Source organism: Anser cygnoides, chromosome 4, assembly GCF_040182565.1.
Source record: "Anser cygnoides isolate HZ-2024a breed goose chromosome 4, Taihu_goose_T2T_genome, whole genome shotgun sequence".
In the NCBI taxonomy this organism is placed as follows: Eukaryota; Metazoa; Chordata; class Aves; order Anseriformes; family Anatidae; genus Anser; species Anser cygnoides.
The window spans coordinates 44,733,921-44,748,154 of NC_089876.1; the positions used below are offsets into that span (position 1 = coordinate 44,733,921).

General features: G+C 42.5%; 1 protein-coding gene across 13 annotated transcripts in view; it reads right to left on the reverse strand.

Moving 5' to 3' along the window:
- Positions 1 to 14,234, reverse strand: part of ZNF827 (zinc finger protein 827) — a 160,192-nt gene that overhangs the window by 109,666 nt on the left and 36,292 nt on the right. For 7 of the 13 annotated variants that reach the window (XR_007166113.1, XM_048071772.2, XM_013175072.3 and 4 more), the window contains 2 exons: positions 11,609 to 11,715; positions 9,973 to 10,069 (listed from right to left, as the gene is read on the reverse strand). Coding sequence is in view for 12 of the 13 variants with exons in the window: in XM_048071772.2 (XP_047927729.1) it covers positions 9,973 to 10,069; positions 11,609 to 11,629 (118 nt within the window). In the remaining variant the exon portion in view is untranslated. Of the gene's footprint in view, positions 1 to 9,972; positions 10,070 to 10,155; positions 10,775 to 10,830; positions 10,879 to 11,608; positions 11,806 to 14,234 lie in introns of those variants that run through there. The other 6 variants (XM_066996704.1, XM_013175079.3, XM_066996703.1 and 3 more) reach the window with 6 other exon arrangements.

Genomic DNA, 14,234 nt, shown 5'->3' on the forward strand with positions numbered 1-14,234 from the left:
ACTTCTTGCTCTGAAGTGTTTAAGAGGCAAACATAAGGGGACGAACAAATCCATAGGATTCATAGTACCATGGATACCACCATCCTTGTTTGCAAGTGCTCTGTAAGCTAACAACATTAAGTACCAATTTGTAATAATAATAAATAATGACAAGTTAATAACTGGCAAGGCCACTGACTGGTTTCACAAAGGCCAATAAACAATGATCAGAAGTCATTATCAGATGATTACCACCTTGGGACAGATAATAAACAGTTACAAAGTGGGAGGCAGAGTTGCATAACCAGTGGATCCTAAACCACAAACAGGCTTTAGCTTTTGAAAGAGGCAACTGAGTTCTCCTTCCCCAAAGTTTTTAACCTCTTTGTCTTTTAAATGGAAAACATAATGCAAGGGCCACGGTCAAGGAGAGCAAACTAGACAAAAACTCTTTTTGGAACCACTGAAATCACTGGCAGTACTCTTCTGACTCTTCAATTGCTTATGCCATGATCGTGAACAGAGAATACACTGCAGCAGGAACATTCTTCAAGATCCCGAGTCTCATGAATTCCCCCTATGGTCTTGCAGCCTCAGAGTGGGGAGGCATCAGGAAGGAAGAGTGCAATGCATTCTGTATCTCTTAGCTAAACCACAGCCAGCTGTGTCAGAATATTGTCCAGATCCTGGTAAAAAAAAAAAAAACTAGCCATAATCATTTTATAATAATTTCAGCATAAGCTGCTTCTAGTTGCAATGCAAGTTCAGAATGTTAATCCCTTCAGAAGAATTACAGTGTTTACATGTTCCAGCTGCTAGTATAGGACACTACTTAGGAAAGGTGATATACCTCCTAATTCCAATTAAAACAGAAAACAAACAAACAAACCACCACTACTATAACAAAAAACAATACTACAGGCTGTTAGCCTTAAACCCATGCTCTTGAATAATCCTGGGGTCTGCAGGCCAGAAATACACAGACTAGAGGCCAGAAATACACAGACTAGAGGCCTAGAGACACAGTTGCTACCCAACTACTGTGGTGTTCCTTCAGATTTACCAAGGAGATCTTCTGATTTTAATAACCATAAGTGCAGTTGGCTGCTTACTTACATAATTCACTATACTACCTCTTCATGCCCTTTTTCTGTAAGCATGTTTTGAAAAAACAAACCTCACTTGAGCCTTTAACTATCAGCCTTCAGTTTACAGATCCGTAAGATACAGAATTTCTCCCCAGAATCCAAACCAGCAACGTCTTACAAACTACAAACTAAACATACAGACTTAATTTCATATTTTGCAATGTAAAATACTAAGCAACTTCTGACCTGATGAAAAGAATTTGTGTCAAAAGGGAATCAGAACACTTAGCTTAGGGCTATTACAGTTACAAATGTGAATGATATATATAAATATATCTGCCCCAATCTTGATCTTCTTGCACCATTTTCCATTCTCCACTTAAAGACATTCAAATCAGTAGCTTTATCCCATCTTAAGAGTGGTTTAAGTTAAATCAGAGTGAGACCAAAACCATTCCTTCCATCATTTTGTTTCCACTTAGCCTCCTGTTAGTCACTGGTTAATTGAAGATTTAGGCACACGCACATTAGCAAACACCTGCCATGGTTTAAGGCATTACCACCCTCTTGGAGGAGCTAACTGCTTCCACCCCCACACTGGCAGAACAGAATGCATTTGGCCTCCTTGTCTACTTCAGGGTGAAGTCTTGCAGCTTAGTTTAGTAGAAAGGCAACAGCATTTTAAGCCACAGCTGTTTGCTAAATGGAAGTGTGTCTAAGTTCTTAAACACCTTGTTACATATACTTTGAGAGGCAGAGTTTCTACTGCACCAGCAAGGTGGCAAATTCCTCAGGGAAATCAATTCTGGTTTCTCAATTCACTAGCTACCTTTGTGTTAAAACACTGGAGTAATACTGAGACTGCTCTGGACCTCGAGAACTGGCAAGCTCCCAAGGGGCTTATCTACCATCTAGGACTGTGCATTTACCAAACTCATCGCTCTCTCCCTCTGACATAGCATGTTACCAGCAGCAGCAGGAAAGAAGGAAGGCATAGTAGACTTTAGCAGTACTAGGCCAACTATGCCCTCTTCCCAACACCTCAATAATTTAAAGAAGGGTGAAAGAGAATAGAAGGGCAATTGGGAGACAAGAAAACAAGACAGTGATGAGATCTTATGTTCCCAGGGAAAGGAAACGCATGCAGGTAAGGGATAGGAGGAGTATGGGGAGATCAAGCTCCTAGCAGACTTCACCTGCCTGGTGTGATGAATTTCACATGGCATTCAGCTACATTTCACCATGCCACATGTCCTCAGTAATCAGCCCTCACCCACTGGCAGGCAGGAGGGTTTGGGTTGCAAGTCAGCCTGCTGTCACCGCTGCCTGCTGAGAATGAAGTCATGTGGCCGGTCCCCTCCTGTAGGGAGTATCTTCTTGCTTTGGCACTTCCCCGTCATACCAAACAGCACAGAGGAAAAGGTTATTTGTCTTTTGAGGTACTAGGAATAGTCTGGTCTCCTCAACTCCTGCTCACACAGTTTGACAGACATACTGTTTCTAGCCCCTACTTTTCAGCACCAGGGCCACCCAATGTCTTCAAGCTTGTAGTTTACAGTAAGATGCAAATTATTTGTCCATGAGAAGCAGGCTAATAATAGTGAAAAATCACACATGGAGTAGCACGCAACTTCATGAGTAGGAAGAAAGGGGAAGAAGTGATGACTGGAAGGAAGCAGCTTACATTTGCACACAAGAAAGCTGAGGGATGCAGCTACATAACAAGAAGAGAGACAGCAAACAGTGCCACAGGGATTGAAGCGTGGCTTTTAGAGAAAGGGAAAGCAGCACAAGGGAACAGGTGGGAAGTGCAAGGTTCCACAGGAGAACCTTGAGAGGAAAATATCAATTGAGTATTCACTAGCTAGGGAGCTTTGTATGCCTCAGGAAAAGGCAAACACCTGTGTGTTCAACTTCTTGACTCAGAATGATCATACATACATTGGGAGCTACTGTTTTCCTTTTTAAGGCAGAAACAAATGGAAAGGCCAAGAAACCTGTCATTTTCTTTACCTTGAAGTCTCTTATTTTTACACCTGTATCATAATTTATGAAATGCTAGCTCTAAATCATCATTTCTACCTATGAGAGTATATTCGAGGAAATGTGACTAAAATGTTTCCATTCTTGTCCTGTAAAAGAGGAGCTACTCACTCCATCTCAGTTTACTATTTGGTCAGAGAAGCATTAAGTATTTATTAAAAATTACAACTATTTATTTCTCCTGCCAAAGGATAAGGGTAGTTATGTAAGTATTCGACAGAAATACATCTTTCTTAGAGGCCAATGAAAACAGCACCAATGGGTGAGATTTTGAGAGTTTTCTTAAAGGACTGGTTGCACAAAGCTCTGGTGTCCAGCAAGCAGATCCCATCTCCTGAATTATTTTTAAGCCTAGGTTCCTGAAAACTGGAAGACAGCAAATGTCACTCCTGTCTGCAACAAGAGCAGGTAAGACAGTCCAGGGAACTACAGGCCACTCAGCCTCACCCTTGACTGTGTGGAATCAAAGCTGACAGACAGAATCCTCCTGGAAAGGCTTTCCACACACCTGAAGGACAAGGTGATTGGGAGTAGTCAGAATGGGCTTATGCAGGGGAACATCATTTTTAACCAACCTGATAGCCTTCTACAATAAGGTAACATGCTTGGTGGACAAAGGGAAAGCAGTAGGTGTTGTTTACCTCAACTTTAGTAAAGCCTTTGTGACTGTCTCTCATAACGTCTTCATAGATGAAGTGACCAAGTATGGGTTAGATGAGTAACAGTGAGGTGGATTGGAAACTGCCTGAACGACTGGGACCAGAGAGCTGTAATCAAGGGTACAAGGGCCATTGGAGGCAAGTCACTAACAGTGTGCTTTTGGGGTCAATATTGGATCCAATACTGTTTAGCACCTTCATTAATGACCTGGACAAGGGACAGAGCGCACCCTCAGCAAGTTCACAAATGACAGAAAACCAAAAGGAGCAGCTGATGTACCAGATGGCTGTGCTGCCATTCAATTAGCTTGACAGGCTCCAGGCAGGGACTGGGCAGGGAGGAATTCTGTGAAGTTCATAAAGGGAAATGCATCTAGGGAGGAATGATCCCAGGCACCGGTACATCCTGGAGGCCTACCAACTGGAAAGCAATTTTTTCAAGGAGGCCCTTGGGGTCCTGGTGGACAACAAAGTTGACCACAAGCCAGCGATGCACCTTCACAGCCAAGACGACCAACAGTGTCCTCTGTTGCACTAGGAAGAACATTGCCACCAGGTCGAGGGAAGCAATCTCACACCTTTACTACGCACTGGTGAGGCTGCATGTGGAATTCTGTGTCCCATTCTGGGCTCCCTGGTATCAGAAAGATACGGACGTGCTGGAGGGAGTTAAGCACAGGGCCACAAAGATGACGATGGGACTGGAGCATCTGTCCTATAAAGAGAGGCTGAAAGAGCTGCAGCTGTTTAGGCTGGAGAAAAGATGACTTATGTATACAAACGTGTGAGGGGTGGGAATGAAGATGAGGGAGCCAGACGCCTTTCAGTAGTGCCCACCAACAGGATAGATAGGAGGCAACGGGCATGAATCAAGAAACCCAGAAAATTCCATCTGAACACAAGAAAACACTTTTTTTCTTGCTCTTTCTTCTATTTTTTTAATGTATTGCTTTTCTTGCTAACCTGCACCCATTCTTCCTTTGTGCAATTCACTTCTTTCACCAGTAGGCATACAATTTACTCATTTATGCTCTCATATACATTGGCTGCTTGCCCTAGAGGTTCCTATTTCATGGAAGATACATATACAATTCATGAGGTACACAATTTAATTTATTGTTACACTTGCTCTCATTTAGATTTTGGAACAGATACTGCTGCTGCTGTACAGTGAGAAACACCTGCTGATTCCAGCAGTGCTATTCAAGACCCAAGGTGCTCGCACTGCAGAGAGATGACGCTGAATCTCGGCAAAGAGTAGCATGCTCTTGCCTGCAGAGGGAGTAATGGACCAAGGCAACATGCTCTCACACATCTCTTTCCCCCCTAACTGGGGCAACAAACAAAATGACAGAGTTGTGGGACAGGGGTTTTGCCGCTCTATTTGCTTCCCAATCGAAAAGCAAGTGTGTAAATGAAGAACTGATGGTCAGAAAATGGAAGAACGTACTAGAAAGCATTTGAGTGAACATCTATTTATCCCTTTGCATGTGTGCAACAGAACGCACATTTTTGTATTAAAGTGGGGAAGAGAAAAGCAGAAGTGCTCCTAAGGTAAAGGGAGAAGTATTTTTTCCATATTTTATACTCTGTGAGGATTTTGCACAGGTCAAATCTACAGGCACTGCCAGAAGCCTGAACAGGACATATTCCCTGCCCAGCTGGAGCATTAAGCCCACTTAGTCTTGTGAAGGTCATCAGGCAGGTGATAACAGGGAAAAGTCAAAGCAAATGACTATTAGAGAAGGGGTCCAACAAAGCAGTTGACTTGTGCAAGGCCTATCAGTTTTAAGATGTTTTTGTTGGGTTTTCTTGGAAAATTTATTATATTTGGGACATTCTGTTCATTCTAACGTACTGAATGGCAACCAAGAGAAAACTAATAAACCTTCCTGGTCTCAATAATCATGAAGTTAGGTGGCCTGTACCTCACAGTGCAAAGAACAAGGGAAAAACAACAACAAAACACAACACATTTTGGCTACTTCATTCATGAACCATGTAAGAGTCAACTCAGGAAGGAGGTACTAGGATGCTTTCATTTACATGGGGACAAAAAGCAAAGTCAGTGGCTTTTAAATTATCAGCTGAGTAGCAGAACAATTGGGAAGAGGGCCATGAAGGTACTCAAATGCAAGCTTTCTAAGGGAAAACAGCTGAAAAAGGCACCACAGCAGAGACAAGATTAGAAAGAAACGGTGTATAATGTCTTTCTGATCCTACTGCAAGAGGAAATCTGCCCTGGGGAGAAGGATAATGCAGAAAATATGAGAGGAACTCTCCTGTTCAGAGCTTACTAGGTTTATAGGATTCATGCAGCCTTCCAGGCCTCATACTTGGTGATACCACATCAGACATATTTACACCTTCTGCTCAACTGGATATGTTAATCAAGTCTGGCACCCACTTACTTCCCTCCCATCAATAACTTTTAATCAACTTAAAGATGTAGAAAGCTCATCACACTCTTCACTGAAGAACATAAAAATATGAAAACTGTCATCCTCCATTGCTGACTATGTTTCAGATCATCACAACACATGGCCTTTTTTTTTTTTTTTTTTTTTAACCAAACATCCTGCTTTATGCTCTCAGTGCTTCTATATTATTAAAAAGAATAGTACAACAAGTTCCCTGGAACTAGATACATTAAAAAAAAGCAAAACACACAAAAAACACCAAAAAGCAAAAACAAACAAAAAACCCACAGCCTCACCCAAAAGCTGCCCACAAGAACAAACAAACAAAAACCAACCAACACAACTGAAAACAGAAGGTGCTAAAAAGATGTAGACATTTTCGTCTGCTAGGAAAGCTAGAATTCAGATCCAAGTTGCTGAAAGTGCTCTTTCTTAACACCTTTTCACCTTTTGGCCTGACAGCTCTAACACTGCAGCTGACTGAAGTTGTCATCCCATCATGTAATAGAGGGAATATCTAACTTGCAAACCTTTCGAGCTTAAAGGCCCCTTCTCTTCCCAAGTTACCAATGAACTGTTACTGTATCCAGTTCTCTATTCCTGTTTCTCCCATGCTGAAAATAACACCAATTTTACCTCTACAACTGAAGCACGTTCTTCCTCTTCATCCTGACCCACAACACTCTTCTAACCTACATGAACACCTAAACTCTATATTCTTCCTCTGCTCAATCATCCTATCAAATTCAAAGCTTCATGCTTCATTTGCTGCCAAAATCAAACCCTTATCAAACTCCTCCCCATCTCCAAACTGCTGTGCCTTCAACATTTTCCAGTAGTATGAAGACTTCTCTGTCCAGCATCTTACAACGTAGGCTCTCTATAGTTGGCCTTCAAACTGACTTTCTCTGACAAACTGCTAATCTCCAGGCCTTGTTAAAGGCTCCCTTTATCTCAGCAACACTGTCCCCTGTGATGCTTCCCTTACTACTGAGTGTCCCATTGTTTTTAGCTGCTCCTTGTACAACCAAGCCTCAGGTCTTTACTGGCACAGTAAAGCTATTGTATACACAAAGTGGTAAGATGCAATTTTGCCATGTAGTCAAGAATTACAACCCTTAGCCTTCAGAGCTCTGCCCTGAGGGACTGTACCTCCTCGGACCCCAGACTGAGGCAACTACACTAGCAGATGCTTGGAGTGAAGGTGCTTCTTTCTTGGCCTACGCTGTGCAAGACCCAGGCAATGCTGCAGGCCTTGCTCACCTGTCCTTTAAAATACAGAACACCTTACCTCCTGTATTAAAAATCCTTCTTGTGTAAGGGAGAAAGTCTGCTGAAGGAAAAGGCTGTGTCAACAGACAGAGGATGACAAAGTCACAAATGCAAGATTAGGTGACAGGCCAATACTTGTTTTCTAGTCACAAGGTTAAGCATGCTGAAGATACAACAGTGACTTATTTACGGGTGCAGAAATAAAATTCCTGCACAAGGTCGAGTCTGTTTTACACCTGACTAGCAAGAACAAGCCGATGACTCAACCAGCCCATGCCACGGCCACCTCGTTACACCCAGCACACCATTCACTGCCTCTCACCAGGAGGACACCGGCCTCAGGTGAGGAGAGGCGGCGCACCTACAGCGGCACCCCCTGCCTCTGGGGGTTTCCCTCCCGCCATTTTACCCTGCCTCCTTCCCGAGGCCGGAGGGGGAGCCCGGGCACGGCCCGCAGCGGGGGCTCCATCCTGCCTTGCCCTTTACGTGAGGGGCTGCCGGGTGCTGCCCGGGGGTGCCCGGCGGGGCCGGGCCGGCCGCCGGGCCGCGGCGGGGCGCTGGCGGCCTCCCCCCGGCCCCGGGGAACCGCCCCCGGCGGCTGTGAGGAGCGGCGGGGCCGGGCGGGTCGCCGCGGGGTGGGTGCCCTGACGGGGAGGTGCCCGAAGGACGTGACCCCCCCGCCTTGTGTCGCGATATTGGGGCCGCTGTGGCGATGCCAGCCCTACCTTCGGCTTTCCCCGCTGTTGGCTTTGGTCTGCCGGCCTCACGGGGTGATCCTTAACGTGGTGTCTGAGGGAACCGTGGTGCATTCAGAGGAAACGTTTAGTTTCCTCTGTGTTAAAAGAGTGCCGTAAAGATAAGATTAAAAAAAAAAAGTCCCCCGGGAACATGTAACTATACGTTACGGTTTCTGCTCCTGAATGTTAAATATGCTGAATCACAACAAATGAGACAATTAGAACCAAATTTCAGGCAGGCCTTTAGCTACTATGTTGTGGAAACTGTAGCACTGTCAGCTTTTGAGTAAATTAATACAAGCAGTAAAGGAAAACAGCTTTAGGAGAATCCAACACCATCTTAAAAATAACAAGCTGTTTTGTAGTTTGTTTGCAGGGCTCGCCATGTGCTTAAAGATGCTATGTTTTGCAGCCAACCCTTTCCTATTAAATTACAAGAGGAGTAGCAGTGTTTTAAAGAAAACAGCATGTTAGCGCAGCACGTCCATGTGCACTTTTAAAATTGCCCCACGTACTCTATTGGACTCCCTGAGAGCTGAAGCTGTAGTTCCTCGACACCTTTCCACCTCACGAGCTTCCCTGGTCCAGCTCCATATTAGATCTGTCACTGGACTCAAACACTTGGGTTGTTCTCATGTGGGCTTAGCAATGGTACTTCTGATCATTATTAACACAGAAGATGCGAATTAACACAGAATATGTAAATGAGACTCTAGTGGACATACGAATTTTACCCACTAATCTCACACCTTTTCCTTTCAAGATATTCATGCAACATTATTATCCACCAGGAAAGCACAGAGAGCAACTGCTGCTAAAATTCATATCCTCCAGAGCAGGATCAGAGAAAGAATTAGACACAAAAATTAGGATATAGATAATCTCATATGATAAATTACTATGGTTTCATAAATTGCTGCTCATCAGCTGAACTTTCCTAACTGCTCTTGGACACCCTCTTAGACTGTTAAAATGGCAAGTACAATGTGTTAGACTAAAATACCTTTGTTTCACTTCAAATGTGCCAGAGATGAGAAGAGCACACAGTCAGCTACCTCATTATGCCATTGTAACTCAATAGCTTGCAATAGTCAGTACAATCCTAAACCACTGGGTTTTTTAAGTTCTGAATTAGAAGACGCATACCGAAAATAAAGGAGTCACTTGACTCTAAAGGTGCCAACGCACCCTGGATTCAGGAGCCAAGTGTTCAGTTGTCACTACTAACCTTTTGTAGTTCTACTATTTTTACAATCTTTTTGATGACCATATACTGAGCATATAGAAAATTGCTACTTTTACCACTGAAAATGTGGAGCGATTTCCCCAGGTCTGCACCTTCTACTTCTTCATTTGATCTTGTTAGCAGTTGGTCATAACAGTAACACTGCTTCGGTAAACATACACTTGAGAGGGAGAGAGCCTCATATGAAATGCACAAATACAAAAAAAAAAAAGTTAAAATAGATCCTTTTGTAGTCTCGGCTCTAGGGCAGAATCCTGAATTGTGGTAGGCCCCTGAGGTCCCTAGATACGTTATGACTGAGGTGCCTTAGAACCAGACCTGTGACCAATCCACACACTAGGAAACTACCTAGAGCTAGTGAAAAACAGATTTAATGCTTATTTCCAAATAAATTATTTATGCATTTTCCTCAACAAGTTTCCCCATCCTACATAGCCAAGCATCAGGTAATATAGGCACACTTTATAAAGTAAGTGGGAGTTGTGGGTTAGAGTCAGTTCCTTCAAGAAAAAGTTAAACTTAACTCACCTGCATCCTGGAGTTCCCTATCCATCGGTCTGCAGTGTAAAAGACTGTGTGTCATTGGCTCTTCTTTTACATCCCTCTTCTCCTCTGCTCCCTTCATCTGAAAGAAAACAGTAGTTACTAATGCATTTTCTAAGCAGCCCGATTCTGTTAGTACATTCCTATTTAAACTTGGAGAACACTTACCACTGCCTCTATCCAAGGAGACTGGTGGAAACGTTCTTGATCCACAGCAGGCTAAACTACAGTCACTGGTCAAAGCACACCATAGTTTGTTTTCAGTTTAAGCCTGGAAAACTTTTACTAGTGAAAGCTAAACTTCAGTACTTCCAGAACTAAATAGCAGCTGAGAGGGTTTATTTTGTATGTTTGTTTTTGCCTCTCTCTCTCTCTTCTTTCTTCTAATTGCAGTTTTAGACTTAATTAAGGTTTAGGTTTCTGATTTTTGTTGTTGCTTCTTTTTGGAAAAACTGTTGAACTCTAAACCACAAACAGGATCTGAGCAGACGGAAGTGCAAAACAACTCACTGTACCTTTTTTTTTTCCCGTCTCACTTTTAATAGTTCATTCCTGTAGAAAAGAAATAGTAATAGCCTTTCCTCAATGTTTGAAGGAAAGATGGAGTGAAGATTTAGGACAAATGCTAAGGAGCTAAAATAACAAGATTCTGCTCTTAGTCTTCAACTACTTTTCTGTCAGTCTCTCAGACTGCATCTTTGCTGCAGGAAGTCCTCTAAGCTAATCACTACTCTCTCCTTCTCCATGCATCGACTTCTCTCTGAAGGAAACTAGGAAGGCCAGAAGATAATGGGTGCCAGATGTCATTCCAACACAGACTCAGGTGGCAATCAGGGTGCTTACCAAGATTTACAGGTACAGCTGATCAAAGTATTATTTTTCCCCTCCTTTTGTGGAATACTTCAGCATTTCTACTTTTATTTTTTTTTTGTGTGGGAACAGGTGTTAGGGGAAGAAGGTGAATCAAATCCTGATGTTGAAGCCCTACTAAGTATGCTCCTCTTCTGCTTTAAAGGGTAGACCCACTAGCCAGGTCATCTAACTTGTTTTAGGGTATTCAGCTGGTCAGCTAAGTCAACATTGCTGCAGAAAACTGACTTCTGATAGATCAACACTCCCCCACACACTGTCCCCAAACAGTGATTTTTTTTTTTCTCCCCAAATAAACAACTGTTTTTTCTTAGACTTCTTTGTAGGCATGACCTCAAATTTTAACAGTTGTTTTTACTTGTCCTGATGGAGTTACTGGTTCTGTGAACTCCTTTTCTAGATTATTTCATCTTTTACTATCACAGCTCTCTGGAGATCAGCAAGACTTAAACCAGAAAAGAGCTATTATGCAAAAATATCATCCCAAGAATTATCTATAAACAGAAATGGCTATCATGTCAACACGAGATGAGAATGCTTGTATTACTACTGACACAGCACCAACATTTTACAGAAAAATCCTTTCCTGCCACAAGTGCCTCTTTTTTCTTTTTTTTTTTTAATCATTTTTCCTCCTGTACCTGAGAGATAATCCACAAATATTTTATGTGGTTATTTAATACACTTTGGTCAGCAAGCATTGCTTGAGTGGCTGAAGAGGAAATTAATGCAGAACACACCAGTCATTTACCTGAATGATCTTTTCATGCATCCATCCTCATCAGCCAAACCCTACTTTTTAAGTCACACGTTCTGAAAGCAAGTAGCACAGGGATTTATGAGCCCCGCTTCCCAGGCCTAAAAAGTTGGGGGAAGGAATAAATCAGTTTCTAGCACTGGTAAAAAAACACACACAAAACAAACAAACAAACCCAACAACAATAAACCAACAAACCAGAAGCAAACTGTTCAGCTCTAAAAACAGCAGCACAACTGTTGCACATTTGCCATAATCGCTAATTACAGTGAAATCCTGGTCCCAATTCAGTCAATGTCAAAATCCTCACTGATCTGCTCATAGCCAGGGTTTTGCTCATATAGGCTAATGACTCTAGCTCTCATGCACCAAAGCAAATTGTTCCAGGGCATGAGCCACTTTACTGCTTGCAACTGCTCTTTTCATCTCTTTGCCAGAAGTTAATTTTCCCATAGCAGTCAGCAGAATTCATCCTATATGTTCACCTTAGCCATTGCATTTTGCAGTCCAGGTGTTAGGACACAATGAGGCAAACTCAGCTAGCTGCACCTGCCCTAGATTAAGTGGTTGCTGACCCATTTCTAATACCCTGCCACCCCTTACCATTTTTTAGTTCAGATCTTCCATATTATTGTTTTAGGGACTTCTTTTTTATTTTAAAGAACACCATATATGGGTTATTTTACTAAGCTCTTGCTGGTGATTGTGCTATGTAGGTAGCAGCATCCACCTGAGGAACACCGGTAGGTTTATCAGAAGTTGTGGCTCACCTCACAGTTCTCCTCTGTCAAACCAATTCCATCTAGTCTGTCCACTTTGTTGCTGACAGAGTTTTAGACATCTAGTAGCATAAGGTTTTATTTCAAAGTTTTATGAAATCAATGGAATACAGCAGCCTTGAACAATTTTAAACAGTAGACAGCAAATGCAAATTCTGCTAGTCTTCACCAAGAGGGAGACATAGTCATTTAATATAACCCATATTTCTGTTTAACCCATATTAATTAACTAATTAATTATTAATTAATTAATTATTAATTAATTATTAATTAATTAATAACGTTAATTAATTAACCCATATTTCTGTTGTCAGAAGATACAGTTAGGTGCTGCCAGTTTGCAATCGTTCCCCAGCCTATGGAAGGTAGGATGAATTTACCTGGAGCAGCTTTGCTCTCTCCATGGACTATGGAGGAAAATAAACAATCGATTCAACCCCAAACATCAAATTTATAGATGGTTAAATCTAGCTTAAAGGAGAAGTCCAACTCATTTATTTTAAAATAAAATTATTTCATCATTCATTTAACTAAAAGGAATGCGGTGTCCTAAGCCACCACACGTGCTCTGACACAGCCTAGTAACATGGCATGGTTTGACATTCAGTGGCAGTACAGCTTGAGCAAGTGTAAGCAATTGCCACCCACCTTGCCTATCATTCCTTCTTTTCTGCACCACACTAGCAAAAGCATTTGTGTAGCACACAGTGAACAAGATTGAACAACAGATGTTGCTAAAATTAACTCAGAAAAACAAAAGCCCAAAGTCACTAACCATTCAGATGGATTCCCAGAGACCCCACAAACTGTACCTCTAAAGCAGAAAACAAGGGCACAGGAGCTGCATACGACTGAATGGCCATTTAAACCATTCTGATGAGACCACACACTTTGCCTGCAGTCCCCTAGACTGTTGTAGACTACTAAGCATTTCATTTAATTCTCTCCATGCAGATAGATGCCCATCTCCTGAGAAAAGACTAACCTATTCCCCACCTTACAAGACTGTTTGTGACCCAAAATATATTACATATTATGAGATGATAATGCATGTTATTACATAAGCTCTGTTAAGTATATCCACATCAATAACAGTAGTATCAGAAGCCCACCTGTTAGTCACTCTTCCCATACCAAATCTGTCCCTTCCTATTGCTCAACACACAAGGCACGTTACACAAAGGTCTGCCTGCTCACCTGTAGTTTATCAGAACTAACTGTTACTGTGTTTGCTAATAATGATTTGTAACGTTTCTGTGGTAAATCAGACTTCTCTCAGGAACATACTAGACCCATTACAGCCAGCAGGCCAACACTACAGAACCTTCAGCTGCCAGACCCAACAGATTTTCAGGACTGAAGAATCCTAGCAAATGCTCAGTGAAATAACCAGTTTCCTCAGATAAGAGGTTGCAAATAGCCTAGGTACAGTGACTTGAGCAATTATACTTTCAGGTAAAATGCTGGTTTCTACCTTTGCCCTGAGTCTTTAGTTTGGCTGTGATAAGCCTTCTGGCAGAAAGGCCCTTGCAAGCGCCACTGCCACTTGCTGCCCCTGGATCTGCACTGCACTTTTGGTGGCTGCCACATTTGCACACCTCCCCCTGTACTGCAACCTGTTACGCCACCTCCTGCTGCAGCAGTTCCATAGCACCTATACAAGCTATTCTATTCAGTACTGCTCTACGCATGAGAGCAAGTCTATTTCTTTCATCAGACTCCCCCAAAGAGAGCTTCTGCTTCTTCCTCCCCCAGTGGGGCAGGAGAAGAATTTGGGTCAGCGCTTTCCAAACCAGAAGGTGACAGGTCAGCTGAATGACCTTGGAGGAGTGGGAATGTAA